The 18,729-nt window shown below is 40.1% G+C and overlaps 1 protein-coding gene across 44 annotated transcripts in view; it reads right to left on the bottom strand.

Moving 5' to 3' along the window:
- The window catches only part of NRXN1 (neurexin 1), a 1,114,986-nt gene that overhangs the window by 564,177 nt on the left and 532,080 nt on the right, over positions 1–18,729 (bottom strand). For all 44 annotated transcript variants that reach the window (XM_055107954.3, XM_055107959.3, XM_055107953.3 and 41 more), the window contains 2 exons: positions 17,487–17,868; positions 16,065–16,255 (listed from right to left, as the gene is read on the bottom strand). In XM_055107954.3, coding sequence (XP_054963929.1) covers positions 16,065–16,255; positions 17,487–17,868 — 573 coding nt within the window. The remainder of the gene's footprint in view (positions 1–16,064; positions 16,256–17,486; positions 17,869–18,729) is intronic.

The raw sequence follows: 18,729 nt of genomic DNA, 5'->3' as shown, positions 1-18,729 counted from the left end.
GAATTAAGTTAATTGTGGAAAATTTTTCATCTACTAATCCATTTCTTTTTCTTTTCTTTTTTTCTTTTTTTTTTTTGAGATGGAATCTTGCTCCGTTGCTCAGGCTGGAGTGCAGTGGCACAATCTTGGCTCACTGCAACCTCCGCCTCCTGGGTTCAAGCAATTCTCCTGCCTCAGCCTCCAGAGTAGCTGGGATTACAGGTCTATGCCATTACACCCAGCTAACTTCTGTATTTTTAGTAGAGATTGGGTTTCACCATGTTGGCCAGGCTAGTCTCAAACTCCTGACCTCAGATATCCGCCCGCCTTGGCCTCCCAAAGTGCTGGGATTACAGGCGTAAGCCACCATGCCCGGCCTGATCCCTTTCTTAAACACAAAGGTGAAGCCATCCAGCTCATTAAGAAAATTTAGGGAATTCAATGGCATATTTTTTCCCACTCTGATAGCGTAACTTGATAGAGTAATACATGACCAGTTTTAACTGACATATACTGAATTTATTTGTAGAAAGAGATACAGAGATGAAGACAGAGGTGTAGAAACAGTTTGGAGTATCAGTGTGCGTAGTAATGAGAACCCATGCATGAATCGTCTTCTCCAATTAAAATATGTATAAAAATCTTTGGAGGAAATTAAATTTGAGCCTTTCCTGGCCTTCTGTTTCATTCTGGCTCTGTGCTGCTCCATATACAAAGATGACCCGATTCATGCATCCTCCATAGGCATATGGACACCATGAGCACTTCACACTGTCTCTCCAGACTCATCTGCTCTGTTATTATCACAAAGAAAGACATGCATTTATTTGCTGTCTGTGTCTGTAGAACACAGAGAAGCTAACTGTGTGGACCCTTAGTGCTCTGCTCTAGTGAGTTTGTTAATCCTCATCTGCACTTCCTTTTGGTTTGCAGATGTTTCACTCCTTCTAGCCTTTGGGCCACCACTCAAAGACTCCTAAGGTTAGAGTCCTTCTAGTTTGTAGCTTCTATTTCTTGGCTCCTTGCCAGCCACAGGTGTTCCTGATGCTACAGCAGGCTTACACATCTAACAGTATATTACTTTAGCTAAAATGACTTTGAGTTTCACAAAAATCACCGAGACAACTGAACTGAAATGTACAGAGTCCTGAGTGAGAGAGGTCTTCCTTACTGCTTTGAATCTTTGGTAATCAGTGTCAGGCATTACTATGGTCAAAACCAGAAAAAACAGCTCTGACTTCATCATTATAATAATAACTGACATGAGTTAAGTATCCTTAACTTGACCAAGCATTTGCACATATATTGTTGTATCTGGTTTTTGCCTGTTGAGCTACAAGAGGAGTAAAGGTTATCAGGGATACATGTTACAGATGAAGAAACTATGGTTTAGGGCTACAATACCAGAACAGGGCAGGGTCTTATTGCAAGCCCAGGTCTTCTGAAACTATGTTAATTGTCCGTTAATCCAGACTGACACGCACATGTACACCCTGTACACTCTAAGTGGCAAGTGGCCAATATGTACAGCTTCACTACTACAACATACAGGAAATTTTGGAGAGTTGTGACTAGTTGATAAAAGTAATGGTAATAAATGGTAGCAAAAATCCAAGCAAGCTAACAAATTCCTGAGACAACTGGTACAATAAGAGACTCATCTGCATAATAATGGAGTAATCTCATAAAGGCAAAGTCAATTTTCTTCCATAATTATAAATATTAGGTATTCAAAATCTGATACATAAGTAGAATTCTTATGTTCAAAACTTTTTAAATCATATTTTATCAAAATGTTTTTTACCAAAAGTCAACATTTGATTTTTAGATACAGCAGTTACTTTTCAATTGTCTCCCACAAAGAGATAAATCACACACTTGTATGTATCCATGGCCCAATCTAGTACAAACCAGCACTTACGTGGGACAAGTTGGGGAGGGGCAACCCCAAGAAGATAAGAGTTTAGACCTTAACGTTTTCCTGTAGTGAGTTTTGGGGAGTTAATATTGTTATTATCCATATCAACAGAACATATAATTCTTTCAATATTCTGAACTTTTGTTTCTTATTTAAATTTTGAAACAAAACTGCCCCAAAAAAGATTTTTTTAAAAGTATGATTCTGAAACTTACAACAGGAAGACAGATTTTGTTTGTATGTTCGGCCAACAGACTGTGAGGAAACCTGGTGGGCATGCTAAATGGGAAATAATAAAGTGAAATTGCTATGGGAGTGTGTATAGTAATCCATCTTCTTTTAAACCCACTCTATGCCAGTAACAGTGTGGCAGATGGGGTGCGAGTTCAGGGATATAAATCCATGCCAAGCTAACTTCATCTAATGGCTTTAAATTTTTAAATTTACCTTTAGGTAAAAATTGGGTACAAACAGTTTCAGTCTTTTCCTTTTGTCTCATCCAAATGACAGCCAGTTTAAATACCTGTGACATTCCTTACAGCAGACAATTCTGTCACCATTCCATGTTTCATTTTTTTACTTACTGTGTAATGCTCTCTGGGACTGCATATGGATTTGCAGGGGTTTTCAACCTCACATACACTGCTGTACCTTACACATGCATAAACAGTGCAGTTTGAAAGGTGCTTTTTTCAGAAGATTTTGAACCAGAGTGACTCCATCTTGAATAGGTGCTGGGTAAAATAAGACTGAGACCTATTGGGCTGGGCTGCATTCCCGAAAGGTGAGATGTTCTTAGTAGCATATGAGATAGGAGGTCCACATAAGATACAGGTCACAAAGACCTTGCTGATAAAACAGAATGCAGTAAAGAATCTGGCCAACAGGCGCGGTGGCTCAGGCCTATAATCCCAGCACTCTGGGAGGCTGTGGCGGGAAGAAACCCCATCTCTACTAAAAATACAAAAATTAGCTGTGGGTGGTGGCATGTGTCTGTAGTCCCAGCTACTTGGGAGGCTGAGGCAGGAGAATCGCTTGAACCCGGGAGGCAGAGGTTGCAGTGAGCCGAGATCACGCCCATGCACTCCAGCCTGGGTGACAGGGAGAGACTCCGTGTCAAAAAAAAAAAAAAAAAAAAAGGAATCTGGCCACCAAAACCAAGATGGCAATGAAAATCACCTCTGGTCATGCTCACTGCTCACTATATGCTAATTATAATTTATTAGCATGCTAAAAGACACTCCCACCAGTGCCATGACAGTTTACAAACGCCATGTCAACGTCAGGATCAGAAAGTTACCCTATATGGTTTAAAAAGGGGAGGAACCCTCAGTTCTGGGAATTGCCCACTCATTTTCTGGAAAACTCATGAATAATCCACCCCTTGTTTAGCATATAATAAAGAAAAAACTATAAGTATACTCAGTTCAGCAGTCCATGATGCTATTCTGCCTATAAAGTAGGCACTTGTTTGTTTCTTTACTTCTCTAATAAACTTGCCTTCACTTTACTCTATGGACTTGCCCCAAGTTCTTTCTTGCACAAGGTTCAAGAACCCTCCCTTGGGTTCCAGATCAGGGCCCCTTTCTCGTAACACTTTCACATCTCTTACTCCATTTGATCCTTGTTGCAACCCTTCACAATAGGTAGGGTGGTTATTATTATCCCTACCGGACAGATGAACAAACTACCCTTCTGAAAAGTTTAGTTACCTGCCCAGGGTAATACAAGCAATACAAGAATAATAATGCCAGCACTTCAGCATTTGACTCCCAGGCTAATTCTTTTCCGATGCACCACACTCTCTCCTATTTTTACTAAAACCCTTCTCAATGACAGGAGTAGAATAGATAGAGGAGTTTAGAAATGACTGTTCTGGAAATTAAAAGAGACTTATAAATAGGGAACAAGTAGCAGAACTTATATAAAGCTGTTATTTTTTCCCGAATAGTGTATAGAACAATTAGACTTTCTTTCCCAAAATAACTTTTCTTATTTGAAAGACAGGTTTTTTTCTTATTTCAAAACAAATGAACATTTATTTTGGGTGGGGAAGACCCAGTGGTATAAAGGGTAAATATAAAAGAACAGCTCTTTCCTATAATACGTCTCTTTAATGTTGGTGAAAAATTGGCACCGGCTCTCAACTTAGATATAAACAGGATAAAAAAGGTTACAGCCACCAGTGGTTTTCTGTGTAGCTTGAAAGGACAAAGTAGTATAAAGCACACACAAAAAAACTTACAGACATTGCCAAAGAGCTTTTAAAATATTATGAGCTTCCTGGAGTCAAATCACACTCTTGTTTTTCCTTAAGTATCTGAACATTTCTGTATTTTTTTTTCCAAAAAAGAATTCCTTCTGTGCTCGAAAGATGGAATATTATTAATGCCAATAAGGTCATCACATCCAGTTGCTATAGTGTAATTTCCTAGTGCATGTCTCCAAACACTTTGTTCTTCCAAGATAAACTATTCTTAAGGAGAAATGGAGATACTTAAAAGCAGGGATCCCTCCTCCAGGTCAGGGAAGTGTTAGGAACTTTTCCTAAAGGCTAAGGAAATTAAGGGCTTTGAGAGCTGAATGAGCCTGCAAGTAGCCAGTTTGCACCAGCCGATGACTGATTGATAGGCCAACCCCCAATCACCCAACCAAGTACTAGATTTTCCAGAGCCTATTCTACATACCTATAAATGCAAATGTTCTGCAGAATATATATAAAGGACACACAGCAATTAAAGTTGTTAGCTGTATTGTTTCAGGAGGACTTCAGGGGCTAAGACAGAACCAATATATAGATGCTATGCAAGGCATTGGGGAGAGAAGAGCATATAGAAAGTAAAGTGGAAATATCCAGTTCCTTTGCAACTACCAGAAGTGGAATTTTCAATGTTATACAATGTAGTAGATAAGTAGAAGCTTGATTAAGATTTTTTATGGAATAGAAAGTGTTTTATTTTATGATATTTCCCCCCAAGATTAAAATAAATGTTAGCTTTTCACTGTAGACATTCAGAAGTAATCCTCTCAAATATTTTGGCAAATACAGATGGCAGTATTTACATACTGCCGTAGACCTGGGTTCAAATTCTGTTTCTATCGCTTCGTGCTACGTGAGAAATGAATAACTCACTTAAGCCTTCCAAGTCTCCATTATCTCATCTGTAAAATGGGGGCACTAATAATTCATTGATCTAATTGTTGTGAGGATTCAGAGACCGTATGTGTAAAATGAATACTAAAATTGAATTTCTGACTGAAGTGCCAACACAGTCAATATCAGACAATGTGAGAATGAGACAGACACCCAGATTCAAAATTTATCAAGGAACAGGTGAAATACTGGTTCTAAGGCCCTTGAACTCCTCAGCTACATTAAGGAAATAATAAAAATAAAATGGATCAGAAATGGGAAGGAAAGTTGTCTGAGAATATTTTTTGAAGTAGCTCGTACTATGCAGTGAGTTTGTGCTCCTACATCCTAGCTCCAAGCCTAGCAAGGCAGCTCTCAGAGCAGGGTCTCCTGGAGTGCTTGCTTTGCATTCCCGACCACTGGAGGATGCAGAACTGGCACCCAACATGCTGAGAAAACTTTAAAGAGGTCAAGATGGAATGGAATGGAAATGAGAGCATTGGGAATGGGGTACATTTCCAAGGTTGAGGGGACAAAGGATCCATGGAAACTCCTCGTGGGCCGAGATAGGCCCCAAGTGCATGACAGCAAGCCGGGCAGGACTGCCTGGAGACAGGGCAGCCCATGTGGTAAGAGTCTGTGAGGAGGGAGCAGAAGCATCCCCCTACACAGGGATTAAGGTTGGAAGGTCTAGCAGAAAAGCCTTGGATGAACCCAAGAATGCACCAGGAGAGGAGGAATTCGAGGGATCTGCCAGACCAAGAGTCCCAATGTCAGTTGATGTGCCTTGTCAAAAAGCTGTTGAAAGATAACTGCAGGAAAAGGCAGTAGCCGAACTTGCCCTTTGCCCTACTGCCAGTGACTGACAAAAGCAGAGGGCAACCTCAATTCTGAGCTTTGATTAGTAACTCAGATTGGTGGTTTGTAATTTTAATGAATGTTATGTTTTATAATATAAAATTATTATATAATTACCTTAACAGTGAACCCAAACATTTACTCTAAATCAGCACATGGTACAAATACCTTAACACAATACATTTTAAAGTGATCGGTCGCGGTAAAAAAAAATGATATTATAGCTTGACCACATTAGGACACCATACTTATTTAATGTAATCCTTTCACACATAAGCCCTTAACATGATGCATGACATATAGGCATGCATAAATGACATAATTGATAATAACGAGGATGACGGTGACAATAACGAAGGTAATTTATTATATCTTTGAATAGAGAATAAAGACAGACCCAAGCTATAAGATAGTTTTTCTCACGAAAACACTCAGTTTTCTACAATACCACTCTATTGATGTGCATGATTCACACATGTCGCAGCCAAAAGACATTTAATGTCATTTTGGATATCATTTTGGCAAACTGAGTTCATTGGGTTTCACAAAAAATATAGGGAACTACACATGTTAAATTTTTAACTGTCAAAGGGCTGTTGTGTTAGAGAAAGAATGGTACACTAGTACAGGCCCTTATAGTGTTTGAATTCTTTTTACAGTCCCAGAACTCTAAGGGGAAGCCAGTGGTGAGAGGCCTAAGGAGTCTGTGTATTGTGGGTAGGGGAGTGTGAGTGGGGCGTGAGGAGGGGAGAGGGAGGAGAGAACTTCCCACAGACAGGTTAGGAATATTGATAACTAACATCATACTAGTCAACCGCTAATAAACTTGAGATGGCAAATGGGCTCTGCTTGTACTAGGGTAGTTATGGGAAATTGGCCTAAATATTGCCAACACCTGTCAGATCCAAATGAGCCTTACGAGCCCTCCTAGTCCTTTTTATGAACCCTTGAGCATCAAAGAATACACTGGCAAACCTTGTGTATTGTTCTGGGAATTAATTGAGATGAGATACCATGTGCAAATATTTATAACAGTACATGAGATACGACGAACCCTTAGAAATGGTTACAATAATTTCTATTTAGTATTACTATCATTATTGTTCTGGTGAGATGCTTAACCTCCCCAAGCCTTATGTTAGTTTCATCACCTGTTACATGGCAATAAGTACAGCAACTTCATCAGTTTGTCACAAAAATTAAAGAGAAAATATATGTAGCTGTCTTACCTAATGCCTAGTAAAGGTAGATGAGGATGATGGTGATGATGATGGTGATAGTGATATACCTGCCTAAGGAAATACACAAAAGAAATGGCAGAGATGCTATTTCACCCAGGTCTTTCTGACGTCAATGACTGTATTATTAATTATAATGCTATATGCTTCTTGTATTGTCTTTACGAACAACCAAAATAATTAATTGCAAAGGCCAAAAAGGGGCCACTTTTAAGCATGGACACAGAAAACCACATTCATGTGATGTCAATGGGGGACGCTGATTGACCTAATGTGGTTCCTAAGGAGCACTGGAAGTACCCTCTAGTGCATGAAAATAAAGAGCCACAACAGTGCTATGTCATTAAAAATGCACTTTCCTGTGTGGATAAAGATGGCAGATTTAGCTTTTGAGCATCTCTACCGTGGGAGCAGCAACTTTGTTTTAAGCCCACCCAACTTTCAAGTCTATTTCCATGTTGACCCATGGCTCAAGAGGAATTGTACAGTACCCGGGATGGAAGCTGGCTTTCTTCTGGGTCATGCTGAAACAGGGCAGGGGCTGCGTTATTACTGAAATCCAACTAGATGAGACAATTGCCTGAAAATAATAGTGACATTCCCTTTTGGGAATATAGTAAACAACTGTAACATTGTCCAGATGTCAGCCTGGGACCCTTTGTCCATTACAGATCTAGATGAGTCTGGTTAGGACCCTCGCATCTGCACAGAAGGTAAAAATCTAAGGTCCTCCTTCTCCTGGCATTTCCTGTGAATTCCTGGGAACCTCTGACTATTGCTTGGCTTTGCTACCTCATGTACTCCCTATGTATAAACAAAGTCTCTGTCTCCACCCAAAAACAAATGCTGCTCACTCAAGCACTTATGAGTTTCATCATCTAAACATTTGGGTATCACCTAGCACCTAGTATTCTATCACCTTGAAGAATTTAGGCCCTATCCTCACCCCCTACTCCAGAGCAAGGCAAACCCTGTCCCTTAATTCTTGCATAGCAGGTTAAAAATCACACTTTTTGAGCCTTTGATATCTCCATTTATAACCAAAGTAGCCTATCCCCATATTTCTTTAAACAAATCCAGTAAACTCATATTTGTATAATGTGACTCTGTCTCTTATTCCCTCAACCTGGCACAGGGAGGACATCTGTCTTGATCAAATGTACTCTTCCAAGAATTTGGCACTAGAACCGCTAAACTTAAACGAGTCTTTCTTGGGTATTTGAGTTGATCAGGGGTGAAAAGCCAGGTCTGAGAAGGCCAAGTTTACCAATGCTTGTGAAAGCAGAGAAAACTAGTGTGCAGAGCAGGAGAAGAACAAGGGAATGCTCCTTGGGCAGCTGATGGGAGGCAGCTCACAGCCCCAGGAGAGACCAAGTGAGGCTGCAACACTGGCTTATTGCTAAGAGCTTTCCTGAGTACGCCTTTTATGGAGCCCAGCATTGATCTTTCTCTGTTCTTGTCCGTGGGTTCCTGGAATGCTATATCCTGTCCCCCTGTCCTTTTCCCCATCACTTGTCAGCCTGAATGGTTTTATGCTACTGTACTCCAAAGACTTCTGTATAAGTCTCCCTTCAGCAAAAAGAGGGAGGTCTGAGAGCTAGGAAAACCCTGAAGATTTAAATCTTACTTGAATGAGAGAGATATTGTCAGATATCTGCCTTCTCAGATGGCTGACAAAGACAGCTCTTGAACAAGAAAGTCGAATTCTAAGAAGACAACGCATCACCACTCCTGGCATACCCTAAAGAGGGACCTGCACCAAAGGCTCATCTCTGGATGACGATGAGGTCTTGTGAGCAGTCACCTGACCTTTGAGAACTCAGCTCTGAGCACCTGCAGGTACTTGCTGCTCCATGGCACAAATGTCACCACCTTGCAGAGCTCAAGCCATCTAATCACCATCCTGCTGGGACATGGTAAACTGTCAGCTTATCATGAAAGGCATCTGGGCATAGGATGGAACTTTCCAGTAGCCCACACTTGGCTGTGGAAAAGCTGAAGAAAGCTATTTCTCCCTGTGCACAACCTCCTTGTGGCTGTTCCAAGCATGGAAGCCAAGGCCTGTGGCTGTCAGAGTTCAGCTAGTGTGCTGGGTGAGAAGAAACCAGCCCCAGGGCTTTATGCATCTGCAAATGGGATGGGTTGGGATCTTTAAAGTTTCACCAAAAGCAGAGTCAATAGGTGGCACTCTCACTACCAATCTCCATCTTGGGCCTGTGACTGAACACACCAATAATCTTCACCAATGAATCCACATAAAGGTGCAGATTTCTTTTCAGTGTGTTGCTGCAGGTTGTCACTAGCAGTCAATTGAGATTGATATGAGCAACGCAACTTCTATCTTCTGAGCTACGGTAAAGAAATGTGAAACTGGGATAGCTGTGCAGGTCAACCTCCCCTGAGCAGATTTCTCTCATCTGTAAAAGGAATTGGTCAGACCAGACAATCTCCAAGATCACTTATACTTCCTAAGTTCACATGATTCTAATGGTGGGAAGAGAAATTTCAAATAATATAGTTGGAGGGAGTTGATAAAACTAAATATAGACAACCCATGGTTAATGTCAGAAAAATTCAGAAACAAGTAAAATGGGTGAAGGAATTTTTAAAAAATGCTTTTAGTAGAGAATAAAGAATTTACACTCTGCTGAAATACTGCGAGCTGGGCCAAGAACCACAGGGAAGCAGAGGAAAGAACTCCCAAACCAAATGTTGGATAGCAGGTCCCAGATAACTGCACGGGAAGGGAATAACTGCATGGGAAGGGAATGTTTTAATCCCACTCTCAACTTCCCACCTCCTTAAGGTAGGATTAAAACACACTGACAAAAGCTTTACAGTACGGAGAACAGATTGAGACAAATTCTGCAAAACCCGGGGATTCAATGGATGTGGCAGAAGAGAAACAGTAGTTTCACATCTCTATCTGTCTTTCAAGTAACTGCTCTAAAATTCTTGTGTAAGGAAAGGAGTAACAATATATCAAGTCTTATTTCTACATACTCAGAACCTTATTGTCTTTGTTCTGTACCATGGCAATTGCTTCAAAAGTGGTGTCTTTTCCCTGAACCTCGGCTCATCCACCCCATTGAAGCCAAAGGGATAATTCTAATGAGCATTGTGAACTCTCCTCTGCTTCTCAAAACCCTTTAATTTCACCTTTCCCATCTTCTGGCATGGCGTTCAGGGCCCTTCAAAATGAGAAAATTACCCTGCTCTTTTGTCAGGGGTTACAGACGGCCTTCCAACCCATAGTCTCCTTCTCTTCCCTTTCAAGTTCAAAAAGCTACCTCTGTGTAATTGTGTAATTGGACTAAAGAAGTGAGCCTAGCCAGTAGCAGCAGGGGAAAAGCTTATGAAGTTATAGCCTAGTCCCAGGTCCACACACTGTATTAAACCCTGTACTGGGGGGAATTGGAAAGTGAGATGAAGCAGTGAATGGACAGAAGTGGAAACATACACAGGAATAAAAGCCATAGGTGTAAGCTACGAGACAGAAGAAGCCAAGATTGGAAGAAGCCAGCAGGCAGAGAGGAGCCATCTCACAGCAGTGCCAGCAGACAGAATAGAGCGAGGGTGGCTGCACTGCTGTCGCGGTGGGGCAATGGATTAGGGAGCAGTGAACATGTGTATCCAAGGGAAAAACCAAGAGGATGGCTCTTGAGATCCCAGTATGACTCCAAGAACAAAGTTCTTATCCTCTGTGAGGCCTCATTGCTCAGCAGCTGAAAGGGTTTCTTGTCTGTCTTACTTCCTACTGGATCCTTAAAATAACCTACAAATGGAAATAGTGTTAATAAATCTCTTTCCCTTATATAGACTAAAAAAAAAAAGTAATCTCAAACAGCAACAACAAGAAACTAATAAAGATGGCCTAACCACAGGACAGCAGGACCTTCCCTCCACTTCCGGTGCCATATCCGGCTCTAACGTTAAGCTCAACATCACTCTTCCCTGAATATTTTCTATTTAAACAAAGTATCTGGGCAAGACAAGTGGGCTGTCAGATGTCCTGTGGGCTGAATATACAAAGCCTGGGCATGTTTAAATGTGATTATGACTTTGAATAGAATCTGGTTTACTGAATGACAGCAGTAAAGATTTGTCAAGTAGCAACATGAAAAGGTATAAAATGGAGGGGATATGTGTTATATTCAGGATTGGAGAGGGCAGGGAGCTGAGTGATAGCAACTGGTCAGAGGTCAAGAAGAAAAGAGCAGGAATACTATTTATCTTCAAACTTTGCTTCGAGGTTGAGTATATTTGAAAAGAAAGTCCCTATTGAGTTGTTTCTGATTAGGGACATTTAAGTGGCTTTGTAGCAGGATGAACAATAGCAGGCAGTTGCCTTCAGGGTGAGATTTAAGGAGGAATACTAGGAAGGTTGAGGAGGAGATAAATGGGTGATGATCCTGGTAAGAAAGAAAAGGGGCAAGATCAGAAGACAATGCCAGAGCTCAAAATCCTTGAAGGAATTTTGGGTTTGAGAGGGAGAACAGAGGAGGAAGAAAGGACAAAGTACTGCCTGCGCTGACCTAGATGTGGCCCATACATAAATCACTGTACTCAGTTTTATGTAGTTTTGCTAGGTGGCCACCTGAGGGCTCTCTATGCTACACAGCTAGGAGTCTTTAATTTTCCCCCTATCAAGTAAACTATATATATCCTCAATTTGCTGAAGGATAAACTTAGCTAATGCTTTAAAGAAGGGTACTCATTGAAGGTGGGGGCCAAAAGCAATTATTCCTCCCTATTTTTTTCCTCAACTAGATTAATAAATGAGCAAGACTGACCTCAATTTAAATCCCTGGGTAATTGCAAGGATTAAATACAGTAACTTCAGTTACATCTATTTAGCATTTAGTGGGCACTTAATAAATATTAGCTCCCTCCCATATATATGCACATCCTAACATACAAATTTGCCAAATACAGGAACAAGAGAAGGAACATAAGGAGGAATTGCACCAACCATTTATCTCTCTAAAGGAGGCAGGGCTCAGAAGTCCTAAAATGAATACAAAGCTAGGCTAGGAAATCATTCCAGAGAGCAAATTTCTGCTGCTCCTTTCATTGCATGTTGCTGCTTGTACATAATAACCAGAGGGAATAGAACACAAACAGCTGGGAAATAAAGATGAAAGCAAAACTGTATCAGCAGGAAGAGACACACAACCCCCTGAGAATCGAGCGGTATCATGAAAGATAAGCTGAACAAGGCCAGCTGCATGGAATTTATCTTCTGAGAGAAAGATCATTAGATTCCTACCCATTTCTGATCGTTTCTATTGGAGTCAAGGTGGAGAATGAAATACATGAGCCCTAGTTTTCAAAGTTCTACACTAAAGTCCTGTTCCTATAATGAAACAGAGCCACGGACAAAAGCATGCATCACTATAAAAGCCAACTGTGGAATTTTAGATGTCTGAAAACAAAAGAAATTCTACTTCCCCTTGCAAATGGAGCAGGTTGCGGTTTCCCCAACTCCCGGGGTCCTATGCAGCATGTTTTGTGGCCTTCTGCTGCCCTCTAGTGTCTTTTTAAGGTATGGTAAAATATAAGGAGGATAAAAAAAAATTCTCCTAATAATCCTAACCAGCCAATAATGTGACTTCAGCCCGGGGCTCGTAAAACAAACAAACAAACAAAAAACAGTAACATTCTGAAATAAAAGCAAAACCAATATTTACACAAAAATTTAAAAGTGAGTTAAATTTGGCCTCAACATAGATCTTGCATTATTTCAGGACTCTGAAATAATGGCATCTCTATCAGTCAATGCACTTTAAAAAGACAGATGCCTGTTGTTTTCTGCGCATCTCTCTCAAATGATTACTGCCTTGGTTGGTCTGAGATAGGATCCAGAAATATGAACTTCGCAAACACCACTACATGATTCTCAAGTAGTTAAAGTTGGCTGACCTTCTTTTGAGAAGCACCAAAGATGGCTGCAATGACTTTCAGCAGGGTGGAGAGTAAATCTGATGTTTTCTTTAATTCTTTAAGAATACAATCTATTGACCAAAACAGGTCAACTTTCATTTTTCCTGCAGCTCAGTGCTACATGATTAGTATGCAAAGAAAATACTGCTGTCCATGTCTGAGCGAAGAGTTCATGTAGAAGTTCTGCTTTATGAATAAGTCCCTCTAAATTCCAGTAGGCATCCAGGTGGAAAAAAGAAAAAAAGCCTCGTTGCTCTTGCTCACCCTTCAAATATCCCTCAAACATTACTGCTGCAAAAAAGCCTTCCAGGTGATCCCAGCTTCGTTTCAATGCCCCACTACAGCTGCACAGCACCTAAAAGTGCTGTCCTTCTCTGTCCTATAAGTGCTCCCTCAATGCCAGCGTTCTCATAGAGACGGAGAGCTTTGCATTGCAGAAACCCTGTTGTCCTCTTTCCAAAATCAATGCTCCATAAATACTCATGCTCTGGCCAATGCCCACAGCCACCCTTACCCAAAGTGGTGATGATGGGAGACAAGACACATCAGGCCCCACAGCAGGCTGTTCTCAAACTCCCTCTAGCTGATGGTGCACATGATAAGAGGCACCGTGGGATGACTGTTGCCATCGGATCACATACCCAATTTGTTAGCCCAAACTTGGACTAATTTTAGAAACTTGCTCTTACTTTTCTGCAATGCAGAAGGTATTATTCTATACTAATGATTAGCCCCTTCACACGGGAAATTCACAAACAATTTTAATTGTGCTTTTTAAAAAAACACAAGTACACTGAGAGTTCATTACTATATATCTTAATATTATGTAATATGCCATTTTGAAGTTCATACTTACAGTGTTTTTTCTTTATTATGGGCAAAGCCTGTTTTATCTTCAGAGTTATCCATCACTTTAATGCTTTAATAAAAATAAACTCTGAAGTACTTAGATGTGTAAGTACCCTCACCAGAAAGAATCCTAGACTACAATCTCCTATTACCTTCACTTCCATTTGTTAATGAAAAATAAGCAGATATTTACTTCTCGGAGACAGTGTCCTAACTATCTGAAGAAATACAATCCATTGTCTCACATGGCTTCTCTGGACCCTCAATGTGTAGGGCTGTACATGCCACATACTTCAACCAATTATAAACTGCTTTTTTTTAAGCCATTTTAATTTCCAACAGAGTATCCCTAATTTCCAGTGAAGTTCACTTACACTTACTGACGTCTCACCTACACAAACAGGGCACTTTTTGCTTTAGCTTTGGTAACTTGATCAGCACAATGAATTTTACAATCTCTCCCTTTCTTTTGACAATTACCACCTGAGCCCACTGTGCAAAACAGGGGCGCGTGAAAAATACAGAAGAGAAAGCTCTTCAATCAGAGGGAATAAAGAGAAAGAGGTTTGGCCTGTAAGAGGCAGTTCTTTGAATTTCATTTTATTTTTTGAGCCAAGCTATTAGATTTGTGGGTACAAATAAGATCTCTTTGAAGTTAGCAAGAAGCCCACTGTGAAAGAAGGGAGACGGCCATTACCACACATTTTATGTGTTGAGCAAATAAAGTCCCAGGATTCAAAATATATTCTGCAATTACTGAAAGCAAAACACTTTTCTTTCTCCTTTCACCTTGTTTAGAAAGAGCATTTTTCTCTAGAAAGAGTTCTGTTGAGGCCGGGTGCAGTGGCTCACACCTGTAATCCTAGCATTTTGGGAGGCTGAGGGGGGCAGATCACCTGAGGTCAGGAGTTCAAGAGCAGCCTGACCAACACGGCAAAAACCTGTCTCTACTAAAACACAAAATTAGCCAGGCGTGGTGGCAGGTGCCTGTAATCCCAGCTACTTGGGAGGCTGAGGCAGGAGAATTGCTTGAACCTAGGAGGCAGAGACTGAAGTGAGCCGAGATCGTGGCACTGCACTCTAGCCTGGGTGACGGAGCAAGACTCTGTCTCCAAAAAAAAAAAAAAAAAAAAGAGTTAAATTTTCTCTTTCCAGTTTCCTAACTCCCCTCCCCAGTGTATCTATCTTTTGAATCAAAGGGAAAGATCCCATCAATAAAAGGAGCAGCTCTTTCCAAGAAAAATTATGCCTGCAATGATATCTGTGGGGCTTTGTGATGCATGAGTACAGAGCCGAAGAATCAATGGGGTTGGGGCAGGGTGCTGGTGTTGTTTTATCCCTGGGCAAGTCATTCAAACCTCCGATTTTCTACATTGAGAATAACAGGCTAATAATACTTTCTGGAATGCTTGTTGTAGTGTTAAATTAGATGGGATACACACATATATTCTTAGTGAATCACAAAATGTGATTCAAATAGAAACTTCAGTCATTTCTCTCCTATTATTGACATGTTTTCTCAGCATTTTGTCACGTACATTTGAGAAATGAAGTATCAATAAGGAAGAGAAGCGTATGTTAAGACTTTCTTAGCAGCTGGTGAAAGAAGCATTCCGTGTGTGTGTGTGTGTGTGTGTGTGTGTGTGTGGTGTGTGTGTGTGTGTTGGGATGGGGGATAGAATTCACTGTTGGAGACACAGGGTTTCTAAGCCAGGCTCAGACTCCTGTTGGTCAGGGACTTAGGATCCAGGAAACCTTACCAAGGAAAGAAAACTAATAAGCTCTAGAATAAGCTCCTATATATCTGGTTCCCTGACTCCAAATCAATGAAAACTGTTGGGACTTAAGTAACTTACAAATGCCTTTTTAATATCAAGACCAATATTATATTTTTCTCACTTTTTACATTTTAATCATGCATGCTTCCTTAGGTGCTGCATTTTTTGAGCTTTATTAAAAATACATAGGTTCCTACCACATTAAAGGGGAGGAGAGGCTTGTGTGTTGTATTATTAATTATGTGCTGAAAATGAAATTCTGGTCAGTCTTTGCAGAAGGTACAAACACACCCCTAAGCAAAGGATTTTCCATGTGAAGGGAGACCGTGTGGTGCAAGGCTCGTTGCTCTGACTTAACATGCACTTACTCTTGAGGTCTAAGTTCCTGGCTCCGGCGGTGATTTGCGTTGTGATTTTTGTGTCAATCTTTACAGTGTGGAGGTTGCTGGTGTCCCTTGATATCATCACGTTGTGCCACTGATTGTCATTGAGAGGTTTATTTGAGCTTCCTTTGATGAGGTTAGCACCATTTCCCAAATCAAACACGTAATGTAAGTACCTGGGAAAAAAATGAAAGAGGGGAAAGTGCCATCCCTTTTTAAGTTTTGATGAACCTAAAGTAGATATTACAAATGGAGATCTTTTTCAGGTGGTTCCATCCTTACTAGAAGTCATGACAATGAGTTACATAGAAACTCAGCTATCAAGAAGGTAACAAACACTATTCTGTTTCAGCAAAGAGGATTACTCAGTGTTTTAACTAAAGGAAACAGTGAAAATTATTTTTAAAATCATGGTCTACATTTAACTTTACGAGTTTGGAAAGCAATATCTTTCACCACGCGTTCCCTATTCCCACAATTCCCTCCATCCTTTTCTAACACTTAAAATGGCCACTCTTCTCGTTCTTGCACTTGCTTTTCTCCTCTATCTCGATTCCCTGTTTGAGGATAGGGAATGTGTACTCATCCTTCAACATCCAGGTCAGATAGCCTCTCCCTGCTCCACATGTTTTTCTAATTTACCTGAAGAGTCTCCTGAGCCTTTGCATGTGATCATCTCAAGAAACATGTCACAGTGCTTTTCTTTTCTGTTTATGTGTGCATCTACAAACCCTAGGATTGTGTGTTGGTGTGTGTGGGTATGACTCGCAGTGGTAGAAATCTGAGATGTGCATAAGGGTGGCAGAAGTATATATATTTATATCCGTGCATGGCACCTGATGTAGCATATTGTAAATATGCAATAATATTTTCAGAATGAGTGAATAAATGCTGAAATCAATTAAAATACATTAAATTTTCCTCACAGTTTTAAGGCAAGTTTATACAAATCTTCCTTTCTAAATTCTCTAAGGCACTCTGACATAGAATGAAGTTTGAGTTAAAAGGATTTTTTTGAAATTTAAACAATCTGAGTACTTGAATTAGCTATTTAATTTAGCATAGACTATCCTACAAACTTGTAGCAATGCTTTTGTGGAATTACATTGTGCACAGTCAGGAAATGCCCATTTGAATTGTAAGATTCATGAAATGCCTACCATAAATTAGAGCCCAATGTAATTTGTATCTCATATGTGAAAATGTAGGTGCAAAAAACTGTCCTGAATCCATATTAATTTAAGATACCTAAGACATGATTTAAACAAATGCGTTCTTATTTGTCCTCCACCTGCTCCGGCCCACCACTTTATGAGCCAGTATGTTGTTCTTAGTGTATATTTTTGGAAATTGACGTCCATTTTTCCAAAGTTTTATTTATTTGCTATTGAACAGGCATGTACTCACCCTTTAACTAATTCAACCACAATAAAGTCATTTCCATCCCCACTGTTATATAGAATTAGTCCATCTAGGGATGTTGTCTTGAACTGGAAAAAAAGATGCATAGAAGTGTAGGCTTGCAAGGTAGCTAAGGCAACATAGCTCGATTTGGTCTTGAAGGTGACAGGATCTGCTATGATGTTCCTGAAGCCAAATCTGGCATTGAGCTCACAGTAATCTATGTCGCCATTTTTACACAGGTCAATGTATGCCATTCCATTAAATGTCAAGCTCTGCAGGTGTCCAATGAAGTTGGAGGGGACAGAAGAAAGATACCGTCGTTCTGTGATGATGCCGGTCTCTATGTTATGGAACTCCAGCCTAGTATGATCACCTGCCATTTGACCTAAAAGAGAAGATAATATATGATTATTTTCTGTATCTGAAAGGCACTTTCAACTTTAGGCTTTCATAACAATATCACATTCTAAAATACAAGGAGCCAAATCCCTGCTTGGTACCCAGTTGCATATAGTAAGAACACTTAAATGATGCCAAAAGGTAAGCCGAGATTATATAATAAAACATTCTTAGGCCAGGTTGTAATCCCTGTCCAAATTTTAGTCTTAACAAAAAACATCCTCATTAACAAAAGTAATGGTATATTTTAAAGGCAAAAAATAAACAAATTAGCAAGAGAGTGAGGAAATAGTAAAAGAAGGAGAGGGAGGAAAAAAGGAAAGAAGGGAGGGTGCACAGAGAGACACATTAGGGGCAGTGACTATTCTCAGTCACCCAACTAGAAAGTGATACATCTCAGCCTCATGGATAGGTGATGTTATTCCTTATAAATGTTCTTCCAGGAAAAAAAAAATGTGACTATATATTTTCGTATACCCAGTAGAAAAAATGGAGAGTCGCAGCCCTTTCTTCCAGTAATGAAACATGAAAGTGTGTTTGAAGTTAAATATATACTATTCACTTTCCCTCTTCGTGCTCAATAATGACCATAGTTTTTGTTCATGCTAGTTTTCTAAATACATTAGAAATCCTGTTGATTTCTTCACCTATGCCTTTTTTTGTCCTTAAGTTTTCATAACTAAATCAAGCAAAGTACACTAATTGAAAGCTTGCCCAATTTTGATAATACCAGTAAAATTGGCCCACCATGCCCCATACCACAAGGCAAAAATCTTCTATAAACATCCTAGGGTGAAGCTTGGATGCAAATTTATTTAGCAACTGACTATTCCACTCAGTCCTCATT

The sequence above is a fragment of the Pan paniscus genome, chromosome 12 (genome assembly GCF_029289425.2).
Source record: "Pan paniscus chromosome 12, NHGRI_mPanPan1-v2.0_pri, whole genome shotgun sequence".
NCBI lineage: Eukaryota > Metazoa > Chordata > Mammalia > Primates > Hominidae > Pan > Pan paniscus.
Note: the sequence above shows the minus strand (reverse complement) of the source record. Positions and strands in the feature narration are given on the sequence as shown.